This window comes from Papio anubis, chromosome 6 (genome assembly GCF_008728515.1).
Source record: "Papio anubis isolate 15944 chromosome 6, Panubis1.0, whole genome shotgun sequence".
Classification (NCBI taxonomy): Eukaryota; Metazoa; Chordata; class Mammalia; order Primates; family Cercopithecidae; genus Papio; species Papio anubis.
The window spans coordinates 85253689-85273536 of NC_044981.1; the positions used below are offsets into that span (position 1 = coordinate 85253689).

Here is a 19848-nt window from a genome sequence, read left to right on the forward strand (position 1 = left end):
TCCAATCATTCCATAAACATGTATTGAGTGCTTAGATGCCAAGTTATTATTTTAAGTTTTGTAGACACAGTTACTGTATTTAACAGGACAGATAAGGTCCCTACATTCTCAGGTCTTATATTCTAGCTGGGAAAAACAGACAATAAATGTGTGTAAGTAAACAATAAACTATCAAGTAGCGATAAGTGTTATAAAAACAAAATAGGGTGCTATGATAGGAAGTCACTGGGTGACTACGGATGACAGACCTCTCTGAGGTCATGACATTTAAACTGAGATCTCAATGACGTGAAGGAGAGAGCCACAGGAGGGCCTCTGGCAATGAATCTCTGTGTGGTCTGTGGAACCCCTGGGAATCCCGAGACCCTTTCAGAAAGCCAATGAAGTCAATTCTGTTTTCATGGTCATACTAAGATGCTATATGTCTTTTTCATAGTGTTGACATGAGCACTGCTGGTGCAAACGTAATGGTGGGTAAAAACGCTGGCATCTCAGTATGAAACAAAGCAGTAGCACCAAACTATCAGTTCTTCACTACCATATACTCACCATAAAACCGGGTGCCAGTTTCACTTATAAAGGAACTTGATCAAGCAGTAAAAATTATTATTTGTACTAAATCTCAACATATAACATTAACATTATCAAATCTCAACATATAACATTAACATATAACATTATCTCAACATATAACATTAACACTCTGTGTGACAAAACAAGATGTGCACATAAAGTACTTTTGCTGCATACCAAAGTATGATTGTCATCTCAAGGAAAAGCATTTGTGGCATTAAGTGGCAAGCTGCACAAATCACTCTTTTCAGAGAACACCATTTTTACTTGAAAGAATGACTGACAAACGAAGGTTACTCAGACTTGGGTATTTGGGAGATATTTTCTTGAAATTGAACAAGGTGAATGAGCTGTCACTTCAAGGAAAACAACTGACAGTATTTGTTGCCAATGATAAAATCTAAGCTTTCAAATAAAAATCAGATTTTTGGAAAATGTGTATTTCCTACTGTGAGCTTGGCAGCTTCCCCAAATTTGAAAGGCTTTTCTGATAAGACTGATGGTAACATTAATAGGTGACTTTTTTTGAACATTAAGATAGTGTCATCATTTTGAAGATCTGTGTAAGTTGATAAAGCAACATGTTCCAATCACACAAAATCATACTCGGTAAAAGATGTGATGTGCAAGGTAGAGTAATGAATTTTAATATAATGGAGTTTGAAAAGTTCATCGATCTGGCTTTAGATTCCATATTGCAACTAACTTTTAAGAAGTTACCACTTGTCGAATTTTAATGTAATATCAAAGAAGAACAACCACAATACTTGAAAAACCTATTAAAATAACTCTATCCTTGTCCAAATACGCACATGTGTGAGGTTGAATTTTTTCATATAATGAAACCAAAATGACATATCACAAGATTGAACACTAAAAGACATATTAGAATTTAAATGTCTTCTAGTATGCTGGACATTAAAGGAATTGGGGAAAATACAAAACAATGCCATTCTTTTCACTGTTGTTTTATCTTGAAAAATATACTTTTTCATAAAGATATGTTATTCATGTTAACATGTAGTGGGCTTATTATTGTGATTTAAAAATTAATAGATACTTTAAATGTTCGGTTTTAATTTCTCATAAGGTAAATATAAATAGATAAAACCCAAATAAACGAAAGCTCTTTGGGGTTCTTGGTAATTTTTTTTTTTTTTTTTGGAGACAGAGTCTTGCTCTGTCACCCAGCCTTGAGTGCAATGGCACGATCTTGGTTCACTGCAACCTCCATCTCCTGGGTTCAGGCAATTCTCTCCTGCCTTAGCCTCCCAAGTAGCTGGGATTACAGGTGCCTACTACCATGCCCAGCTAATTTTTGTAGTTTTAGTAGAAATGGGGTTTCACCCCATCATTCTTAGCAAACTATCACAAGAACAGAAAACCAAACACCGCATGTTCTCACTCATAGGTGGGAACTGAACAATGAGATCACTTGGACTCAGGAAGGGGAACAACACACACCGGGGCCTATCTGGGGGGGGGGGGAGGGGGGAGGGATTGCATTGGGAGTTATACCTGATGTAAATGATGAGTTGATGGGTGCAGCACACCAACATGGCACAAGTATACATATGTAACAAACCTGCACGTTATGCACATGTACCCTACAACTTAAAGTATAATAATAATAAATAAATTAAAAAAAAAAAAAAAAGAAATGGGGTTTCACCATGTTGACCAGGCTGGTCTTGAACTCCTGACCTCAAGTGATCTGCCCACTTCGGCCTCCCAAAGTGCTGGGATTATAGGCATGAGCCACCATGCCCAGTGGTAATGTTTAAGAGTATAAAGGGGTTCTGAAACCAGATTAAACAATACAATTTTAGTTTATTTAGGTCTTGCATAAGTTCTGTTAGATTTGTTCTGAGGTACTTAAATTTTTGTTGTTATTATCAATAACTTTTTAAAAATTACTTTTCTATTACCGGTGTATAAGGCAATTAATTTTTATTGATATATATTGTATATTGATCTTATATCCAGCCACTTTGCTAAACTATCTCACTGGACTTATTCTTTTACATCAGTCTTACTATTAGTACAGGGTTGGCAAATTATGATCTGTAGACTAGATACAGTCTACCATGTTTTTAAAACAATATTTTATAGGAACAGAGCTATATCCACCCATTTACATATTATCTATAGCTGCTTTTGCACTATACTGGCAGAGTTGAGTAGTAGTGAGAGAGACTATATGGCCCACAAAGCCAAAAATATTTACTATATGCCTTTTTACAAAAAAAAGGTTACCAAACCCTGTATTATGAACTCCACTCATAGAACTAACTTTTGGCTCTGTTGATACCCTATATAGTATTTAAAATTTCAATTTAATTAATTCTGTTCTCATCTTTATTCATTCTTTCTTTGTCGTTCATCTTTTTTTTAACCTTCTCAAAGTTAGCTTCTTAATTTTCACTTTTTCCTTTTCCAGTAACAAACCTGCATGTTTAGCACATGTATCCCAGAACTTAAAAGTAAAATAAAAAATAAAAATAAAAAAAATATGAGACTATAAATTTTCCTCCAAGTACAACTTTTACTGTATCCCACAAGTTTTGATACGTCATATTTTCATTATCATTCAATTCTAAGTATTTTAAATTTTCCATTATTACATCTTTGATCAAAGAATTATTTTAAAATGTTAAAAAATTTCCACATATAAGGGGAATTTTGGGAGGTTTATGTTTTAGCTACTGAATTCTAATTTAATTGTATTATGATCAGATAATGTGGTCATTATATTGATTCTTGGAAATCTGTTGAGACTTGTTTTGGGGGCGTAGTATAAGGGCAAGTTTTGTAATTCTTCCTTGTGAAGAACACATAGATTCTAATTGTTTGATGCAAGATTCTATGAATCAAACTATTTAGTTGTACTGTTTCAATTTTATATACCTTTACTAATTATTTGTTATGTGCTTGACCAAGCAATAACTTGGAGAAATGTGAAATTTCTCTATAGTTTTATTAATTTTTGTTTTACGTTTTGATGCTATATAGAAATGTTATACCTTTCCAATGAATTAAAACCTTATCAATATGTAGTGCTCTCTCTACCTTGATTAATGTTTTATGTCTTAAAGTCTTCTATCTATCTATCTATCTATCATCTATATATTTATTTATTTATTTTTGAGAGACAGGTTCTTTCTCTGTCACCTAGGCTGGAGTTCAGTGGCATGATCTTGGCTCACTGCAACCTCCGCCTCCTGGGTTCAAGCGATTCTCATGCCTCAGCCTCCTGAGTTGGGATTACAGGTGCAGGCCAGCATGCCTAGCTAACTTTTTGCATTTTTAGTAGAGACAGGGTTCCGCCATGTTGGCCAGGCTGGTCTCGAACTCCTGGCCTCAAATGATCTGCCTGCCTCGGTCTCCCAAAGTGCTGGGGTTACAGGCATGAGCCACCATACCGAGCCCTTAAAGTCTATTTTGACTGATATCAACAAAACTACTTTAGCTGCCTTTTGATTGGTATTTGCTTGAATATGTTTTCCATCCCTTTACTTTTGATCTTTCTTTGTCTTTCTGTGTTAAAGGTATATTTTTCTAAACACTGTATAGCTGAATTGGTATTACATTTTTTAAAAAAAATCTTAATTTTTACTCTATTTTTTAGTCAGAAAGTTTAGGCTATTTACATATATTGTGACTGCTGATATATTTGTATTTGTTTTTATAATATTATTTTCTATTTGTCCTACTTTCCTATGCTTTATGCATTTTTTCTTTTTTCTTTTTTGAACATCAGGCTTAGAAGTTATATACTAGTTCTTTTCTTTTAGCAGTTACCCTTGAAATCCAAAATTAGTACTTTAACCCCTTCAGAAAAAAAGGACCTTATAATGCAAACTCTGATTATCTCCTTCCTCATATATAGGGAGTTTTACACAGTATTTTAAACCAGCAATATTTGTTTAGATTTGCCTACATGTTTACCGATTTCTTTGCTTACCATTTCTATTTTTCAGACCTTTTGCTCTTTTCTTCTTTCTGAAGTATATGCTTTTTTTTTTTTTTTCTTTTAAACAGATAGGGTTGTGCTTTGTCATCCAAGTTGGAGTACAGTGGTGTGATCAGGGCTCACTGCAGTCTTCAACTCCTGTGCTCTAGTGATTCTCCCACCTCAGCCTCTTGAGTAGCTAGGACTACAGGTATACACCACCCATTTGGCTATTTATTTCTTCTTATAGAACCAGGGTCTCACTGTGTTGTGCAGACTGGTCTTAAACTGGCCTCAAGCAATCTTCCCGGCTTGACCTCCCAAAATGCTGGGATTACAAGTGTGTGTCACCATACCCAGCCTGAAGTATATTCTTTGAATTTCCTTCAGTGTAAGTCTGCTGGTGGTAAACTCCCTTAGGTTTTGTATGTCTGAAGAAAATATTTCACTCTCATTTTGAAGGTTATTTTTGCTGAAAACACAATTTAAGTTGAAAATTATTTTCTCTCAGAACTTTGAAAATATTTTACTGTCTCCTGGATTTAGTCATTGCTGTTGAGAAGTCTGCTGTCAGTCTAAGTATTGTGCCTTTGTGGATGTGGCCTGTTTTCCCTATGGCTTCTTTTAAGAGAGCTGTCTTCAGTGATTTACAGCATAAAGTTGTGAATGCTTATTTGTCTTTTTAGATACACTGCTTCCTGTATCTCTGGATCAGTATTTCTCATCTTACTGAAAAATTCTGAGCCACAATCTCTTTAAACATTGTCTCATCTCCATTCTGCATATTTTTGTTCCCTTTGACCCTCTAAATAGGCTTATGTTAGGCTTGCTTATTCTGCCCTCCGAACTTATTAACCTCTCTTCCTTACAGTTCCATCTCTTTGTCTGTTTGTGCTCCATTGCATGAAACTATTTGTTTTATTTTCCAGTTCATTAATTAATGCATTACAAAAAAGCTTATCCACTAAATTTTTTGATAATTACTTTTTTATTACTGAAGGTTTTCTTTAGCTCTTTTTCAAAAGTGCCTGGTGATTGTGATAGACCACTGTTGTTCACCATTTTTGTATTCTATATTTAAGTTAATTTTTCTTTATATAAGGTAGTCTAGTTTCTTCTTAGCTGATAATTCAAACATCTAAAGTCCTTGGTGAGGAAGGAGTAATCAATACATTAATGCTACTTTTGCTGACTTTCACTCATGGTGGTTTGTTTCCTTGTTTGATAATCTTTTTTGAAAGCTCAAGATCCTAATCTGTGAAAAAAACTAGAAGCCTAAATTACATTTGCTTTTTCTGGAATTTAGTGGTACTACCAACCTGGGCTATTTTATCTCCCTTCTAGAATCCCAGGCTTAAACTGGGGGAGTTGCAGTACAGTCCCCATTTGCACCCCCACATGACCATCACACACAAACACAAGTGATGGGTAAGTCTGCCTTTTCTGGCTTGATTACTGTTGACATATATGCACTTAGCTACTTGTATTTTTTTATTAGATATTTTCATTACTTCCTAGGAGTTCTAAAATGCAACAGAGATACCCCTTGGAGTACAAAGTCTGTTATACTGGCAGAAGAGGAGGTCCTCTTTAAAAGTTTTTAGAAAGTAGGAGAGTCACATCTGATTGTAGATTTTGAAGAGCTTTTTCTGGATTCTCTGTAGGAATGAACTGCAGGGAGGCAGGAATGAAAGCAGAGTCAGGTAGGAGGCTAATGTAGTAGTTTAGGTGAGAAACTGAAGCAACATGTCTGAGAGAGGTAGCAGAGGAGATAGAAAGAGGTGAAATGACTTGATATCTGATTGGGCATAAAACAGTAGGAGTTTTTGATAGTTTGGACGTGGAAGGTGAGGTACAGGACCCCTGGCTGATGGTGTCATTTACTGAGATAAGAATAATTGGGAGATGGACAGTTTCCAGTGTCTGTGTAGGTTAGGGCCTGGGTAGAAGTTAAGAGTTCTGTTTTGGATATGTTAAGTTTGAAATGATTATCAAATGACAAGTGGACATGTCAAGTACCCTGTTGCATATATAAGTCTGATATTTAGGGAAGAGAGCTGCGCTGAAGATATAAATTGGGGAGGTGTTGCCATAAAGGTTTGGAAGCAGAGGAGATAACAAGTGAGAGGGCAGAGAGAAAACATAGGGACAGCCTGAGCCCCAGGGCACATCAATTCAGAAACTAACAGAGGAGGAGACAGCAGCGGTGACTGAGAAGGAAAAAAAAATCCGAGAGAGGAGCTGTCATGGAGGCTCAGAGAAAAGTGGGTTCCAGGAAGAAGGGAGTGATTGACTGTGCTGGAAGCTATTGAGAAGCTGAGGAAGATGAGGCGACAAGGTGGTAACTGGTAGCTTTGATCTGAACAGTTCTGGTGAAGCAGTGGTGTCAGAGACTTTAATGGAGTATGTCAAGGATAACAGGAGATGAGTCTAGATAATACCTATAGACAAGAAGTTCGAAGTGTTTTGTGTGAAAGGGAGCAGTAAAGTGCAGTAGAAGCTAAAGGAGAATGTGACATAAGGAAGTTTTGTTCTGGGGAAATATTAAAGATTTTTTATGCCAATGGGAAAAATTTAGTGCAAAGGGAGAAACTGATCATGCAGGAAAGAAAGGGAATATTTTCAGGGAAAATATTCTTCAAAAGATTAAGCACCTGTAAGTCTTTAAGAGGTGATGTGAAACATGTGCGTGGCGTGAGTCATCCATATGACCTACAAGACAGAAGGGCTAGGACACCTATATTACATAAGGACTTGGGGGCTGAGTAATCTTTATTCACCAAGTTCTCATGAAGTCTACTCCACCCTACCTTCAAATTTACCCATTTCACAGCAGCTAGAGGTAGAAACTATAGAACATATCTGATAATTATGATCCAAAAGTGTTTGGGTAGTTATAAAAGTAGGTGATTAACTCAATATACAGCTAAAGGGGTCTTACAAAATTTCCTACTTTGGTCTCTATCCACTTTAGGCAACTGAATCCTAAAGGTCTTAGAATGGACACCTCACTATCCCTTGGGAATTACTTCTAGGATGCTATCACCATGCAATGTGTCTAGCACAAATAGCAATTTCCTCTTGTTTTGTGATTAATGGTCATAGGATACAGCTGAACTGTAATTTTCTTCACCCAAAGACCTTTATGTACTAGAAATTTACTTTTTCTTCTCTAAGCCAAACAACCTCTTTCTCTTGATTTTCCTTTACAGATCTTATTTTGTATCATTTGGCTAGTCTTCTTGACTCTTTCCCTTCTCTCCAACTGTTTTTTTTTTCCCCTAAAGTGTAGTGACCAGCAATTAAGAAACTACTCAAATAAAGTCTGAATAATCCTGAGAGCAGTGTGGGTATTTCAACATGTCTCCCTTAGACAGATGAAAGGCTGACCTGGCTCTGCCAAGACTTGAACATATTCCAGTTCCTGCTGATCTGGGAAGTCTCTTCCACTTGCGTTTTTCTTCTTTTACCTGGCAATTTGAATAAAATGAAAATACAACCAGATATATATGGAAAAGAGTTTTCAGTGTACCTGTTCTTTAAAACAAGCTTGAGCTTTATGTAAAAGTCAAAATGTGCACATACCAATTCCTTCTAAAATGTAACAAATATCTAAATATACCAATAAAATGTTTTGTCTCTCAACTGCATATTCCACAAAGTATTTCTTAAAATCCAAAAGCAAGTATTCAGATGAGGTAATTAATTAAGTGAAGTGTTGGGTTTGGAAAGCCTTCTACTATTTTGAGGCTAATGATGGTTGAGAAACTCCTATGGGGGTGTGTGTGTGACAGAGATTCTGCCTGCTAATTACTTCCCAAGAAAAATCTAAGCATCCAACAATCATTCTAATTTTTCCTAAGCAGCATGAAATATCACATCACATTACATTATGTTATGCCAAGTAACAGGATGTTCTTGGGGTAACATGACAAAACAATGCAGCTGGGAAAAACAAATTGAAAGGCCAAGTGATGTGCATGCATATAGTTTTGGGTAGGTAGTGCTATAAAAAGAAAGAAAAAGGTGCACACTGATAATAAGAGGTGACTTACAGATTTTGATACCCACAGGTGATTTTAGGAAGGCAGCTTTGTTTTCACCGTAAGATTTATGCTCTAAGCTTTGGCTCTTTTACTTACATTTGTTTCACTCTGAAAAAGCACTGGAGCCCTTTTGAACTTCAATTTTTTCCTCTGTAAAATGGGAATACTACTACCCACCCTACCTCTTTCATATGGCTGTTGTGAGATTCTAATGCCTGGTATATTTAGGTGTTTTATAAATGTCTAATTGGATACCGATAGATACCTGAACTGGATTTAATATTCTGTATGTCACAGATTCCAGTGTGTACATTTTTCACTTAATGATATTTCAGAAGGAAGGATATATCTTACTGCTGGTGGCTTATATTTTAATCAATTTTTTTTCTTTCTTGGTGGTACATAATATATTTAAACCAATGGCCTCTTAGAAATATACCTAATGTAAATGATGAGTTAATGGGTGCAGCACACCAACATGGCACATGTATACATATGTAACAAACCTGCACGTTGTGCACATGTACCCTAGAACTTAAAGTATAATAATTAAAAAAAAAAGAAATATGGCAAATAAAAGAGTTGGGAAATGGCAAAAGCACTATGCAAATATCAGTTATTTATTCAGAAAACGAGATTTTACCAAAAGTATCCTTTATGCAAGGCATTCAGAAGGAAATGAAAATGAATAAGACTGGGTCCTTAATCTCAAGAAGAGTGCAACGCATGAAATGCATGACTCAGGATAACTCAAATGCCAAACAGAATGTGATATGTGCCATTTGAGCAGCATTCCCAACTTGGTACCCTGTGAATGCAGAAGAGGAAATAACTTTTAGTAGGGTCAACCAGGGAAGCAGCATGGAGGAGGTGGCATCTGGCCCGGCCTTGACAGATGCATAGTATCGTAACAGGCACATATGGGAAGGGGAGATACCCTACGCAGAGAGGACAAGTGAGGCATGGACACATGATGCACAGTGAATATTCTGAGGAATATGGTCCAGACAAGAAGCAGTCCAGACAAGAAGGAGCGTGGAGACTGTGATGGGTTGCTGGCTCTAGGATATTAGAGGTCTGGGCTCAATTTGGTGAATGCGTTAGGCTCCTGAGCAAGGAGCAGCCTGATAAAAGTGGGGCATTAGGAGCATGTGCAGGGGCACTGGTTAAGAAGAGGCTGGAAGCAGGGGCATCCTAAAGCAGGCCTTGTGCAGGCTTGAAAAGTCTAGCTAATGAGTGGGTAGTGGGGGTAGAAAGGAAATGACAAATGGATAGTACAGCCATAGTTAAATGCTAAAGATCCTTAACGAGAATCCTAGAGAGAAAGCCCATTTCACAACTGGACAGAAAGGATGCACTGAATTGATGTTTGACTGTGTGCTCCTTGAGGATGAGAACTGCATGCTTTGTACATTGTTGCATCCCAGCACCTGGTACATGGTACTTATACAATAACTATTTAATATACTCCCTTCCTCCAAAAATTCTATTTATATTTTTAATTCAATTCAGCAAGCACGTACCTATCACGTGCTCGATGCCAGACACTGGGGTTGGGAAGAATGGGCTGATGTGGTGGACTGTTTTTCAAATGGCTACAATAATTTCTTCTTTACAGAGTCTTGGGCAGCCCCTCCAAAACTGACTCGGGTAGCCATAGGACTTGCTTTTATCAAAGGCATAACAGAAAATATGAGGTAAGCAGAAACTTTAAAAAAATAAAAAAGTCTGCACATTGATAAAGTAATGCGTTCCAGTCCAGACAGGTTTAATATGAAATCCTTGAGGCATGTCCAGCAGGCAGTTTGGTATAAAGCAGTAGGTCCTGCTGCCTTTTTTTTTTTTTTTGACTCCTGAGGCCACCATATAAAGAATTCCAGGCTAGCCTGCTGGAGGATGAGAGAGCATGTGGAACAGAGATGAGTCATCTCAGGTGAGGCCTCCCCAGACCAACCATCCTAGAATGGGGGGGGGGGGTAACAACCTTTTTCTTAAAGGACCAGCAGTAAATACTGTAGGCTTGTGGGCCATATGATCATACCCATTCCAACTACTCAGCTCTGCTGTTGTAGTGCGGAAGCAGCCATAGATGATATGGGAGTGGCTGTATTCCAATAAAACCCTATTTACAAAAACAGGTGGCAGGCCTGTGGGCTATGGTTTGCTTACCTCTATCCCAGATTATTCAGCCCCAGTCTGAGCCAGTCCAAACCAGAACTGCCCAGCCAATCCACAGAATCGTGAGAAATAATAAATGTTTGTGGTTTTAAGCCACTAAATTTGGAAGTGTTGTTACACAGCTAATGCTAACTGATGAAGCTGGTATAAAACACATAAAGCATACACCTTGTTTGAAGGCACTTAAAATCCACTTGTGGAAGCAGGACATGTGTAGGAAACGTTTAAATAACCATAGAAGGCAATGTGACTAAATGTCAAAATGAATGTTGCAGGAGAATTAGAATTACAAGGATTTATAAAAGGGAAAAATTAGTTTGGACACACAAAAAACTTGGGCAGCATATCATGAAGAATGGGTAGAATATGACAGTTCCCTACACATTCCTGTTTCTTTTTCACTACTTTTCTTTATGCTGCCTACTTTTATGTCTACGTACCGCAGTAAACTGGACGCCTTCTGAGGGCAGGTCTTATTTTCTATTTTCTAGGTTCCCAGAGTCCAGTGCAGTGCTTGGTTCACAGCCAGGCTCAATATATACTTACTAAAGAAACCAATAAGCCCACAGCTGGAAAGGAGAAAGAGCATGTATGTGGAAAAATCAAACCTAATGATCAAAGAACACTGCACAGGAATTCGTGTGGTGCATTCGAGAGAGGTGACCAGTGGCTCAGGGAGAGGAATGAGATTGGGGTAAGTAGAAGCTATAGCTGGCCAAGTGACTCTGGGTCATGGGTTGGGGGTGATGAGGCAAAGTGAAGGACCCTGACTTTCAGGGAGTTAAAGCCACATGTTACTGGAATATGTGACCTAGTTGACATTTATGAAGATGAGTTTGGTGGCAGAGGGTAGGGTGGATTCCAGGCAAGGAGAATAGTTAGGACAATTTAGTAATCCAGGAACAAGAGAGCAGACTAGCCTAGGAGATGGTGGGAGTACCAAGGTGTCAGGTCCTGATAAACACCAAATAGAGCTGAGCGTGTGCTTCAGAATAAACGACAGAAGAAAAGAGAGACATCTCAGGCATTCCTTCACGCCACATTTACTGGGTACAAGGTATTATTAAGTCATGTGTTCTCAGCCCATGAGGACACTCAATAGAACCATGTTACATTTGGAACCAAGATACATAAGGTCAAGGACCCCACTTTACTCATGGAGAAACACAAGACAACCAGGAACTGTGAGTGAGGCAGCTGCTAGAGCGGGCAGGGCACAAGCTTTGCAGTGACATACACAGCCTTATAGCCTGGCTCCATTCTTCTTAGCTGTGTGATGTTGGACAGACCACGAACACCACTGATAATGGTATTCACCTTGCAGGCTGGTTGAGAATTATAGAAAGGGTGGGTGATGTACACAGCAGTCCCTGAATAGAGCAGGCACTCGTATGATTCACAATTACAATAAAAGCAACATGTAATAGGGAACACATGAATGGTATAATTTGAGTGTTGTAATAGGGCAGAGAAAGAAAAATAACTTTTGGCTGGGACAGTCACTTTGGATTTGAGAGTGAGAATAGCATGTGGTCTGGTGGCAAAAAATGAGGACGATTTTGACAAGTAGGGGAAAGGGGAAGGTTGTTCCAGGAAAAGAAAACGTTCTGTGGAAGGGAACAGAGATGAAAGACAGAGCCGCTCTTGTGGAGTGTGGTGGAATTTAGGTTGGCTGTTGCAAGTTGGAAGGTGAGGCTGGGAAGCAGGTTAGGGTCAGAGCGCAGAGTGGCTTGAATGCCAGGGAGAGGAGCTGGGATGTTACGCAGTAAGTAGTGAGGTGCTGCTGAAGGATCCTGAGTGGGCCAGTGACGCGATCAAACCCCAGGTGGCACTGCGAGTGTTGTGGAGGCAGGAGACACTCATGCAAGGAGGGCACGAACAAGGTCAGGCATGCCCCTTCCAGGGAGTGGCCAGAGCCATGGCAGGAGAGGGCATATGAGAGAGGATGCAGAGGACGAACTGGCCACATTGGGGAACAGTGAAGGTGGGGAGGGAGAGGGTGGAGCTGAAGTTCACTATGAAATGAGAACATAGACTGACTGACTGGCTGAACATAACGGACTGGCAGTTAAGCTGCCATTGAGCTTTGTTTGTTACGTGTTCAACACTTCCAAATGGTGGTAATCAGCTGTGCACAAGACACGGTTGCTTCTCCCCAGGCCAGGGGGTGTCACCAGACACATACGTTCTTTCAATGGAGGGAGATAATAGACTACGCATGCAGTGTGGTCACAGTGTATTTATTATTGTAGCTAGTCCCCAGAGTATACCACAGGACTTGACATATACTAGATGCTCAATAAATGTTTATTGAATTCATTCATTCACTCAACAAATATTTATTAAGCACCCAATCCATGTTGGGTGTAGTTCTAAGCACTGGGGATACATCAATGACTATAACAAATATTTCTGAGGTTCCTTGAGACCTCTGTGCATTCAGTTTACACCCAAAGCATAAACAAAATCACTTGGTATTCAAGAAATGCTTGGTATTTTTTTCCTCCAGAGTTAAAAGATACTTATTCGGAAAAGTATCAAACATCCCATTTGGAATTAAGTTCAGAGCTTTTAAAAAATTGTGGAATTAATTTTGAGATTGAAATTAAACATGACATGCTACAGAATATATTCACTCAAGCAACCATTTAGGAAGACCTAACTTGTAAGCTCATCTCAGGCACCACTGAGTATAGCAGTGATGAATCAGAAAGTCCCTGTCCTCAAAGATCCTATGACATAATAATAAGGATAAAATAAAGACAAACACATTGCACGGTAACACAATGCTAGGATGCCCAAATATGTCTTGCTTTTTCTTTTCTCCTTGTCCTGCTTAAGAGGCTAGTTAGCCTCCACCAGGTATGCCCTTACTCTCTGCTTTACCTAGCTAACAAACTGGCACCTGTCACTTGCTGTCTACATCACAGCTGTTTGTGAATGTCTTAGGTCCTCTGCTAGATGGTGAACTCTGAGGGTGGGGTCTGGCTTTACTCAACTCTGCAGAGGCAGTGTGGGGGATACTAAAGATAGGAACAAAGTATTGTGGAAACTCAGAGGAGTGAAACTTGAAAGCTCAAGTATCTTTGCATTGGTTTATGAAAAAAGGGCAAATGTAAATGTGTACTTGTGTGCAAGACAAAGGTCCAGATCATTTTCTGGTGAAAAGAAGAAAACTGCTTCTTTTTAAAAAGATGTTACAAGTTTCCTTTAAACAGAGTTTGGCAGCTGACGAAACCATGGACAGCAAATGACCTCGAGTGTTATGTGAGATTTTAGAAACAAATAAATGTACTGTGAAAAATAAAGCTAATGTCTTTATATTTCACAATAAAAGTCCTCACATAGCACCTTGGTTTTCAAAGTGCTTTTGCATATGTCTCTTCTCATGTGAATGTCAGGACAATGCCGGGGTGTCCACAAGGTAAGCATTTCTCTTCCTGTACCTCCCATGGAGACGCTGAGGCCCAGGGCTGCCGGTGAGTCACGAGCTGACCCAAGAGGCAAGAGCCACGCTCTTTCCCATAGTCAGTGGCTCCCAGAGAAACACCATGCTCTGAGCTGACCCAAGAGGCAAGAGCCACGCTCTTTCCTGTAGTCAGTGGCTCCCAGAGAAACACCATGCTCCATAAGAGGTGGGGAGAAACAGTTTTTGTTGTTGTTGTTGTTTGTTTCCTTGGAAAGGAAGAAATTCAGCTTTCTGACCTAAAAATTAGAAATGACTGGAGTGGTAAAGTTATTCTGCTAAGTAAAAATCAACATAGCTAAGTGGGAGAAAAACCAGAAGAAATTCTACATATTCTAAGGGATGCACCTGGAGAGTGTGTGGCTTCCGTTCTGACTTTTATATGGATGAGGATAATTAGCATCGCTTTCCTGTAAACTGTATTCAAATTTCCACAAGCAGCAATGCTCCCCTGGATTCGCGCTGTCATCATTAAATCACACTTACAGCATGTACCAGTTTACACCCCGGCACTAAGTAAAATACAATTTCCTTTCTTCCTTTGATTATTTTTCCTTCCTTCCTTCTTTCCTTCCCTCTGTCTTTCTGCTTTTACTGTTACTCACACATTTACTGAACTAGATCTCATGAGGATTCCTGGGCATCCACAGATGAATGAGCCACAGTTCCTGATGCTCGAGTCACAGACTAGGATGGGAGGAAGCCTGAAGGCGGGATCGTATCACTCACTTCAGTGTGTGCCCCACAGTCCGCTGCTGGGTCTGAGACAAGGACTTGGTTCCTGAACACTGAATGGATGGATGGAAGGATGGATGAGATGCCTGTATCCGGATGGCAGTGTTCCAATTTCTGACTCAGTAAAACAGTTGAAATTTCTCCTCCCCTTCCCGTTGCTTTTTCTGTTTCAGCAACCCCCTTTCAATGAGAGAGGATGTGAACAAGAGAATCAAATTGGCATTCTGAAGCTCTTTATTTAAAGGCACGTATTTAGCAATTTGCTATGTCTGAGTTAATATATGGGTTAAGTTCCCTGTGAATGACACTCTCCTAACTTTAGCAACGTCATAAAGACAATCAGTTGCTGTGTGTCTGGCAAGTTAATGACTACAAGCCCAAGGGATGCAAGAATGGGAAAATGTTAACGTAAAAAAAAAAAGACTTTAAGCAAATGCAGAGGAAAATGGAAAAGGACTCACCACTCCCTCCCCAAAATGCTGCATGTAACATCTTGTTTTGAACAAAAAAGTTACTGAGAATATTATTTTAAACTTTGTGCTCATTAGAATAATCCTTTACAGAATGCAGACAAGGCGGCGATTAGGGAAATTAGCGGGAGATAAGGAAGAAAAGAGTATTAGGAAAAGATGGAAGCAGAAGAGGAAGGAAGAAGAAAAAGCAGAGAAGACGACTCCATGTTAAGGTGACAGGGAAGCAGGAGAGGAATGCGAGCATGAGGTCAGGTATGCAGGCAGGTAAAAGAGAACCTTCCGAGAACCTGAATGGCAGAGGTGGGTGAGAAAGGACACTCCTCTACTGTCTTCCTCAGCTCCAGAGGGTGGAGGCTGACAACACGATCATCTACTCTGTGGCAGGTACTCTGCTGGGGACTTTTATATATAACATTTTATTTACTCATCCAGTTCAAAGCCACCTGCAAGGAAGGAAATTATGTCCATCGTACTGGTGACAAAACTGAGTTCAGAGGTTGTCGGTCGAGGAGCAGGGGCTCTGGACAAGCAACCACCTACAGACAGCACATTGCCATCCACAAAGGACTCCTTCATCTTCCTTAAACCTCAGCAATTCTGTGAAGTGAACAATATCATTTCCATTTTGCATGGCAAGAAATGCAGGCTTTGAGGGAGCCACTCACACAGCTAGCAAGAGACCAGGAAGCACATGGACTGGGACTTGATCCAATGCTCCTTCTGTTTCACTGAACAGCCTCCTTGAGGAAGTAGCTGGCTCCCTTCTTTTCACCCCATCCCCAGCTTTATCCTGTAGCCTGTGGCCAGATGACTGCTGAGTACCAAGCCAAGCAGACCCAGCATGGCGGTTGCAGTTGATGTCCCAAGATCATCCTGACTGTGATTCTGCATGGAGTGAGGACTCTGATTCTTTAAAATACTAGGGTTATCTGGTTTGTGCTCCTGCACAGTGCAGCAGTCTTGTCTACAGCAGCCCCCCCCCGCCAAACATGGCCCAAAAAGACAATGACTCTCATTCTAGTAACAGGGGGTTCACTGTTACTAAATGAAGCCACAGGTTCCACTGTGGGCTAGGGGTATCTGGAAGAAAATTCTTGTTTTGAGCCCAAATCTCTTTCTCTATAATTTCTTTTAGTTCTGCGTTTTCTAGAATAACAAATGTCTTTCAGATATCTAAATGCAGCTTTTGTGTCTTTCCTTGTTTTTCTCTTCTCCAGGTTAACCTTTCTCTGTTCCTTCAACCACTGGTTACAAGACAGTCTCTGACACCCTCTCCATTCCTGATGCTGCGTTCACTTATTTTCCTTTTCTTTCCTTTGTTTTTTGTTTTTTTGTGGGGAGTCAGAGTCTTGCTCTGTCACCCACGCTGAAGTGCAATGGCATGATCATAGCTCACTGCAGCCTCCAACTCCTGGTCTCAAGCAATCCCACTGCCTTGGCCTCCCAAAGCACTGGAATTGCAGGCATGACCCACCACATCCAGTTTATGTTCCTTTTCAAATGTACTGGTATAATACTCCTAATGTGATCTAAGTACTGCAGAGTCTAATGAAATCATGACTCTTCCTTCTGTGGGCATGAGACCTCTTTTGTCACAGTTAGGATAATGTTAACTTTTTCAGTAGCTACTTTGTGGAGGAGAAAGGTAAGTCACCATGGTCTCGCAGTACAGCATAATAAATTCTGCGAAGGAGGCAGTCAGTGGGCTATGGCATCGCAGAGAAGGGGCAGCAAATTTTGCCAGAAAGGAGCAAAGAAGCCTTCTTGGAGATGACACTTGAAGAACAACTCAAAGTGAGAGCAAACCAGGTGGAGAGAGTAGAAGGTCTTTCCAGGTGGATGGAAAAGATTTTGCAAAGATGAGCTGGTAAGAGAGAACATGGCAGTACTACAGCCCTTTCTTCCCCATTGCTTCTCTTTTCAATTCCTTTCTTCAGCCTTTCTCTGACTTAGCTTCACTTTTGGATGTTCTTTTCAGTTAAGGCTTGGGAAGACCCTTGCATAACACAGGGGTTGGGGCGCCGATCCCCCACGCAGTCGGAAAGGTAGGTATCACTTTTGACTCTTCCAAAACTTAACTAATAGCCAGCTGTTGGCTGGAAGCCTCACTGATAACATAAATAGTCCATTAACACATTTTTTGTATGTTATATGTATTATATACCTACAATAAAGTAAGCTGGAAAAAACAAAATGTTATTAAGAAAATCATAAGAGAAAATCCATTTACTAAGTGAAAGTGGATCATCATGAAGGGCTTCATCCCCACTGTATTCACAATGAGCAGACTGAGAAGGAGGAGGAAGAGGGGTTGGTCTTGCTGTCTCAGGGGTGGCAGAGGCAGAAGAGGTGGAGGAGGTGGAAGGGAGGCAGAAGAGGCAGGTACACCCGGTGTAACTTTGAGAAAAAATCCACGTATAAGTGGACCCACGCACTTCAAACCTGTGTTGTTTAAGGGTTAATTGTACTATGTTCTCCTGTTTTAAGAAGCATCTGCTGCATGCAGTTGAAGGTTCTTCAACTTGTTTACTGTATAAGTATCAAGTGAGCATTAAATAGCCAAAGCACTGGCGGTGTTACTGTTAATAAGTAGTTTTGGGGCCTGTTCTCCGTTTCGGAGGCTGCACCTCCACTTGAGTGAACTATTTGATTAGGGTAGAAAAGCAAATGGTACCCTAAGTATCAAAAGATAGCCAAAGGTCACTCAGGGCCATGGGCTGGACCACAGTGCTCCAGGGTCTTTGCCCCGTTATGAGCTGACCTGTTTTTCTCTTCAATGCCTCCGGCCAGCAGTACTGAAACGAGACATTTTAGGGTTTCCAAACTGTTTCTTAGACTGTTAGTCACAAACTCTTATCAAGCAGTTTTCTCCGGTTAGATAGCAGACAGGCTCAGAGCCTCACCTTTGCAGGTCAAAGCTCGAGAAACCCTCCACATGATAATTCACACATCTGTTATTTCTTTTACCTGTCCCTTCTCTGCCTTTAGCTTCTCAGTCATCCAACCCCACCTCTGTGAAAAGTACACAATGACTCAAGGCTTTTCTTAGACCTCTGACAGGTGAACAAAGAAAAACACCTTTCACAAATCCATCTTATCAAAGGATAGAAGAAGAGAGAACAGAGCCTTTAGTAAAGAACCCTAAACATCCCACCAGAAAGTCCCAAACAACCCTGAAAAGTGAGAATAAAACTACCAAAAGCTGACAGAGGGTAACAAGCATTATTTCCAACCCACACTTGTCCTTCTAAAAAAAACCAACCCGCTACTGAAAAAACCCCTGAAATGTATGAAATCTAACATCGTTAACATATTTCCTGTCCTCACATAGCTTATAAAAATGTTTCTGAGCTTTTCCCTGGCTCATTTACAACGATGAGAAGGAGCAAAAAGGAAATGCAACAGATGGTACTGAGGGAGGAGGTACTACCATCCTCGCTCGCAGTCATCCATCTTCACAGTAAGTCATCCCCGCTTGGGCGAGGTTTCAAACGTTTTTCAGATGTACCAATGGCGTATTCTTGCTCAAGAACAATGAAGATGAGGCTCCTTTAAAAAGCTTCAGGTTAGAAGGCATGTTTACTACTGTCTATTTTTGTTGCTTCTAAAAGAGATCACCTCAGCTTTCCCTCTGAACCTCCCAAACTGACTCCGCGAGAATCTAATCTGGTACTGATTTAGAGCTGACAGGTGGTACATGCATAATTAAAGATGACCTAACACAGAATGCTCTCATTCCTGGCATATTATCAGACACTTAAGCAAAGCAATTATCAGTAGGCAATCTTTTCTGTCAACAGAGATCGAGATGAAACATTTCTTCAATTAAGAGAATTCTGCAAAGATGCTGTACATATCCATCTGCAAATACTTGAAAACCTTTAGAGGTGAATACTAAGTCAGCTCAATGAAACACCTTTGGCCAGTTAACACATGCTCTCCTCTCCTTCCACTTTTCCTGGAAGGTCACATTTCAAACATCAAAATCGGAACCATTTTAAGGTGCCGCCAGACACCCTGATGTGAGCGGACAAGGAAATCTCTGCATTTTTCTGCCTTGCTGAGGTTTGCAAATATAACAAGTTTTCCTTAAAGGTTCAATGCAAAAAAGGACAGGGTTCACCTTAAAGCAAACTGAATTAAAATTTCCCTTCAAAGCAGGATTATTCGCTCCCCATGCTCCACCCATGTCAGAAGTATTTAGAGAATTATTATCAAACCTTAAAACTTCGTCTTGAATCTAAGCGATTTAAAGGATTTTTTTCTTTCATTTTGAAGAAATCAATATTATTCAAAGAAAAAAGGGACTTGACAAAAACGGAGGAATTTCCCATTTCAGGGGAAGGAGGGAAGAGATGCCGCATTTCCTGATAGAGTACTGTGCTTTTTATAAATTATAGTACATGCACTTTGTAAAAATGAATG

General features: G+C 39.9%; 1 protein-coding gene across 12 annotated transcripts in view; it reads right to left on the reverse strand.

Annotated features, from left to right (window-relative positions):
* Positions 1-19848, reverse strand: part of BACH2 (BTB domain and CNC homolog 2) — a 367956-nt gene that overhangs the window by 124226 nt on the left and 223882 nt on the right. For 8 of the 12 annotated variants that reach the window (XM_017958111.3, XM_017958115.3, XM_017958112.3 and 5 more), the window contains one exon: positions 7916-7995. The exons of 2 other annotated variants lie outside the window; for them this stretch is intronic. In XM_017958111.3, the coding sequence (XP_017813600.1) occupies positions 7916-7995 (80 nt within the window). Of the gene's footprint in view, positions 1-7915; positions 7996-14944; positions 15131-19848 lie in introns of all 12 variants that reach the window. 2 more of the 12 variants (XM_021936804.2, XM_021936803.2) reach the window with 1 other exon arrangement.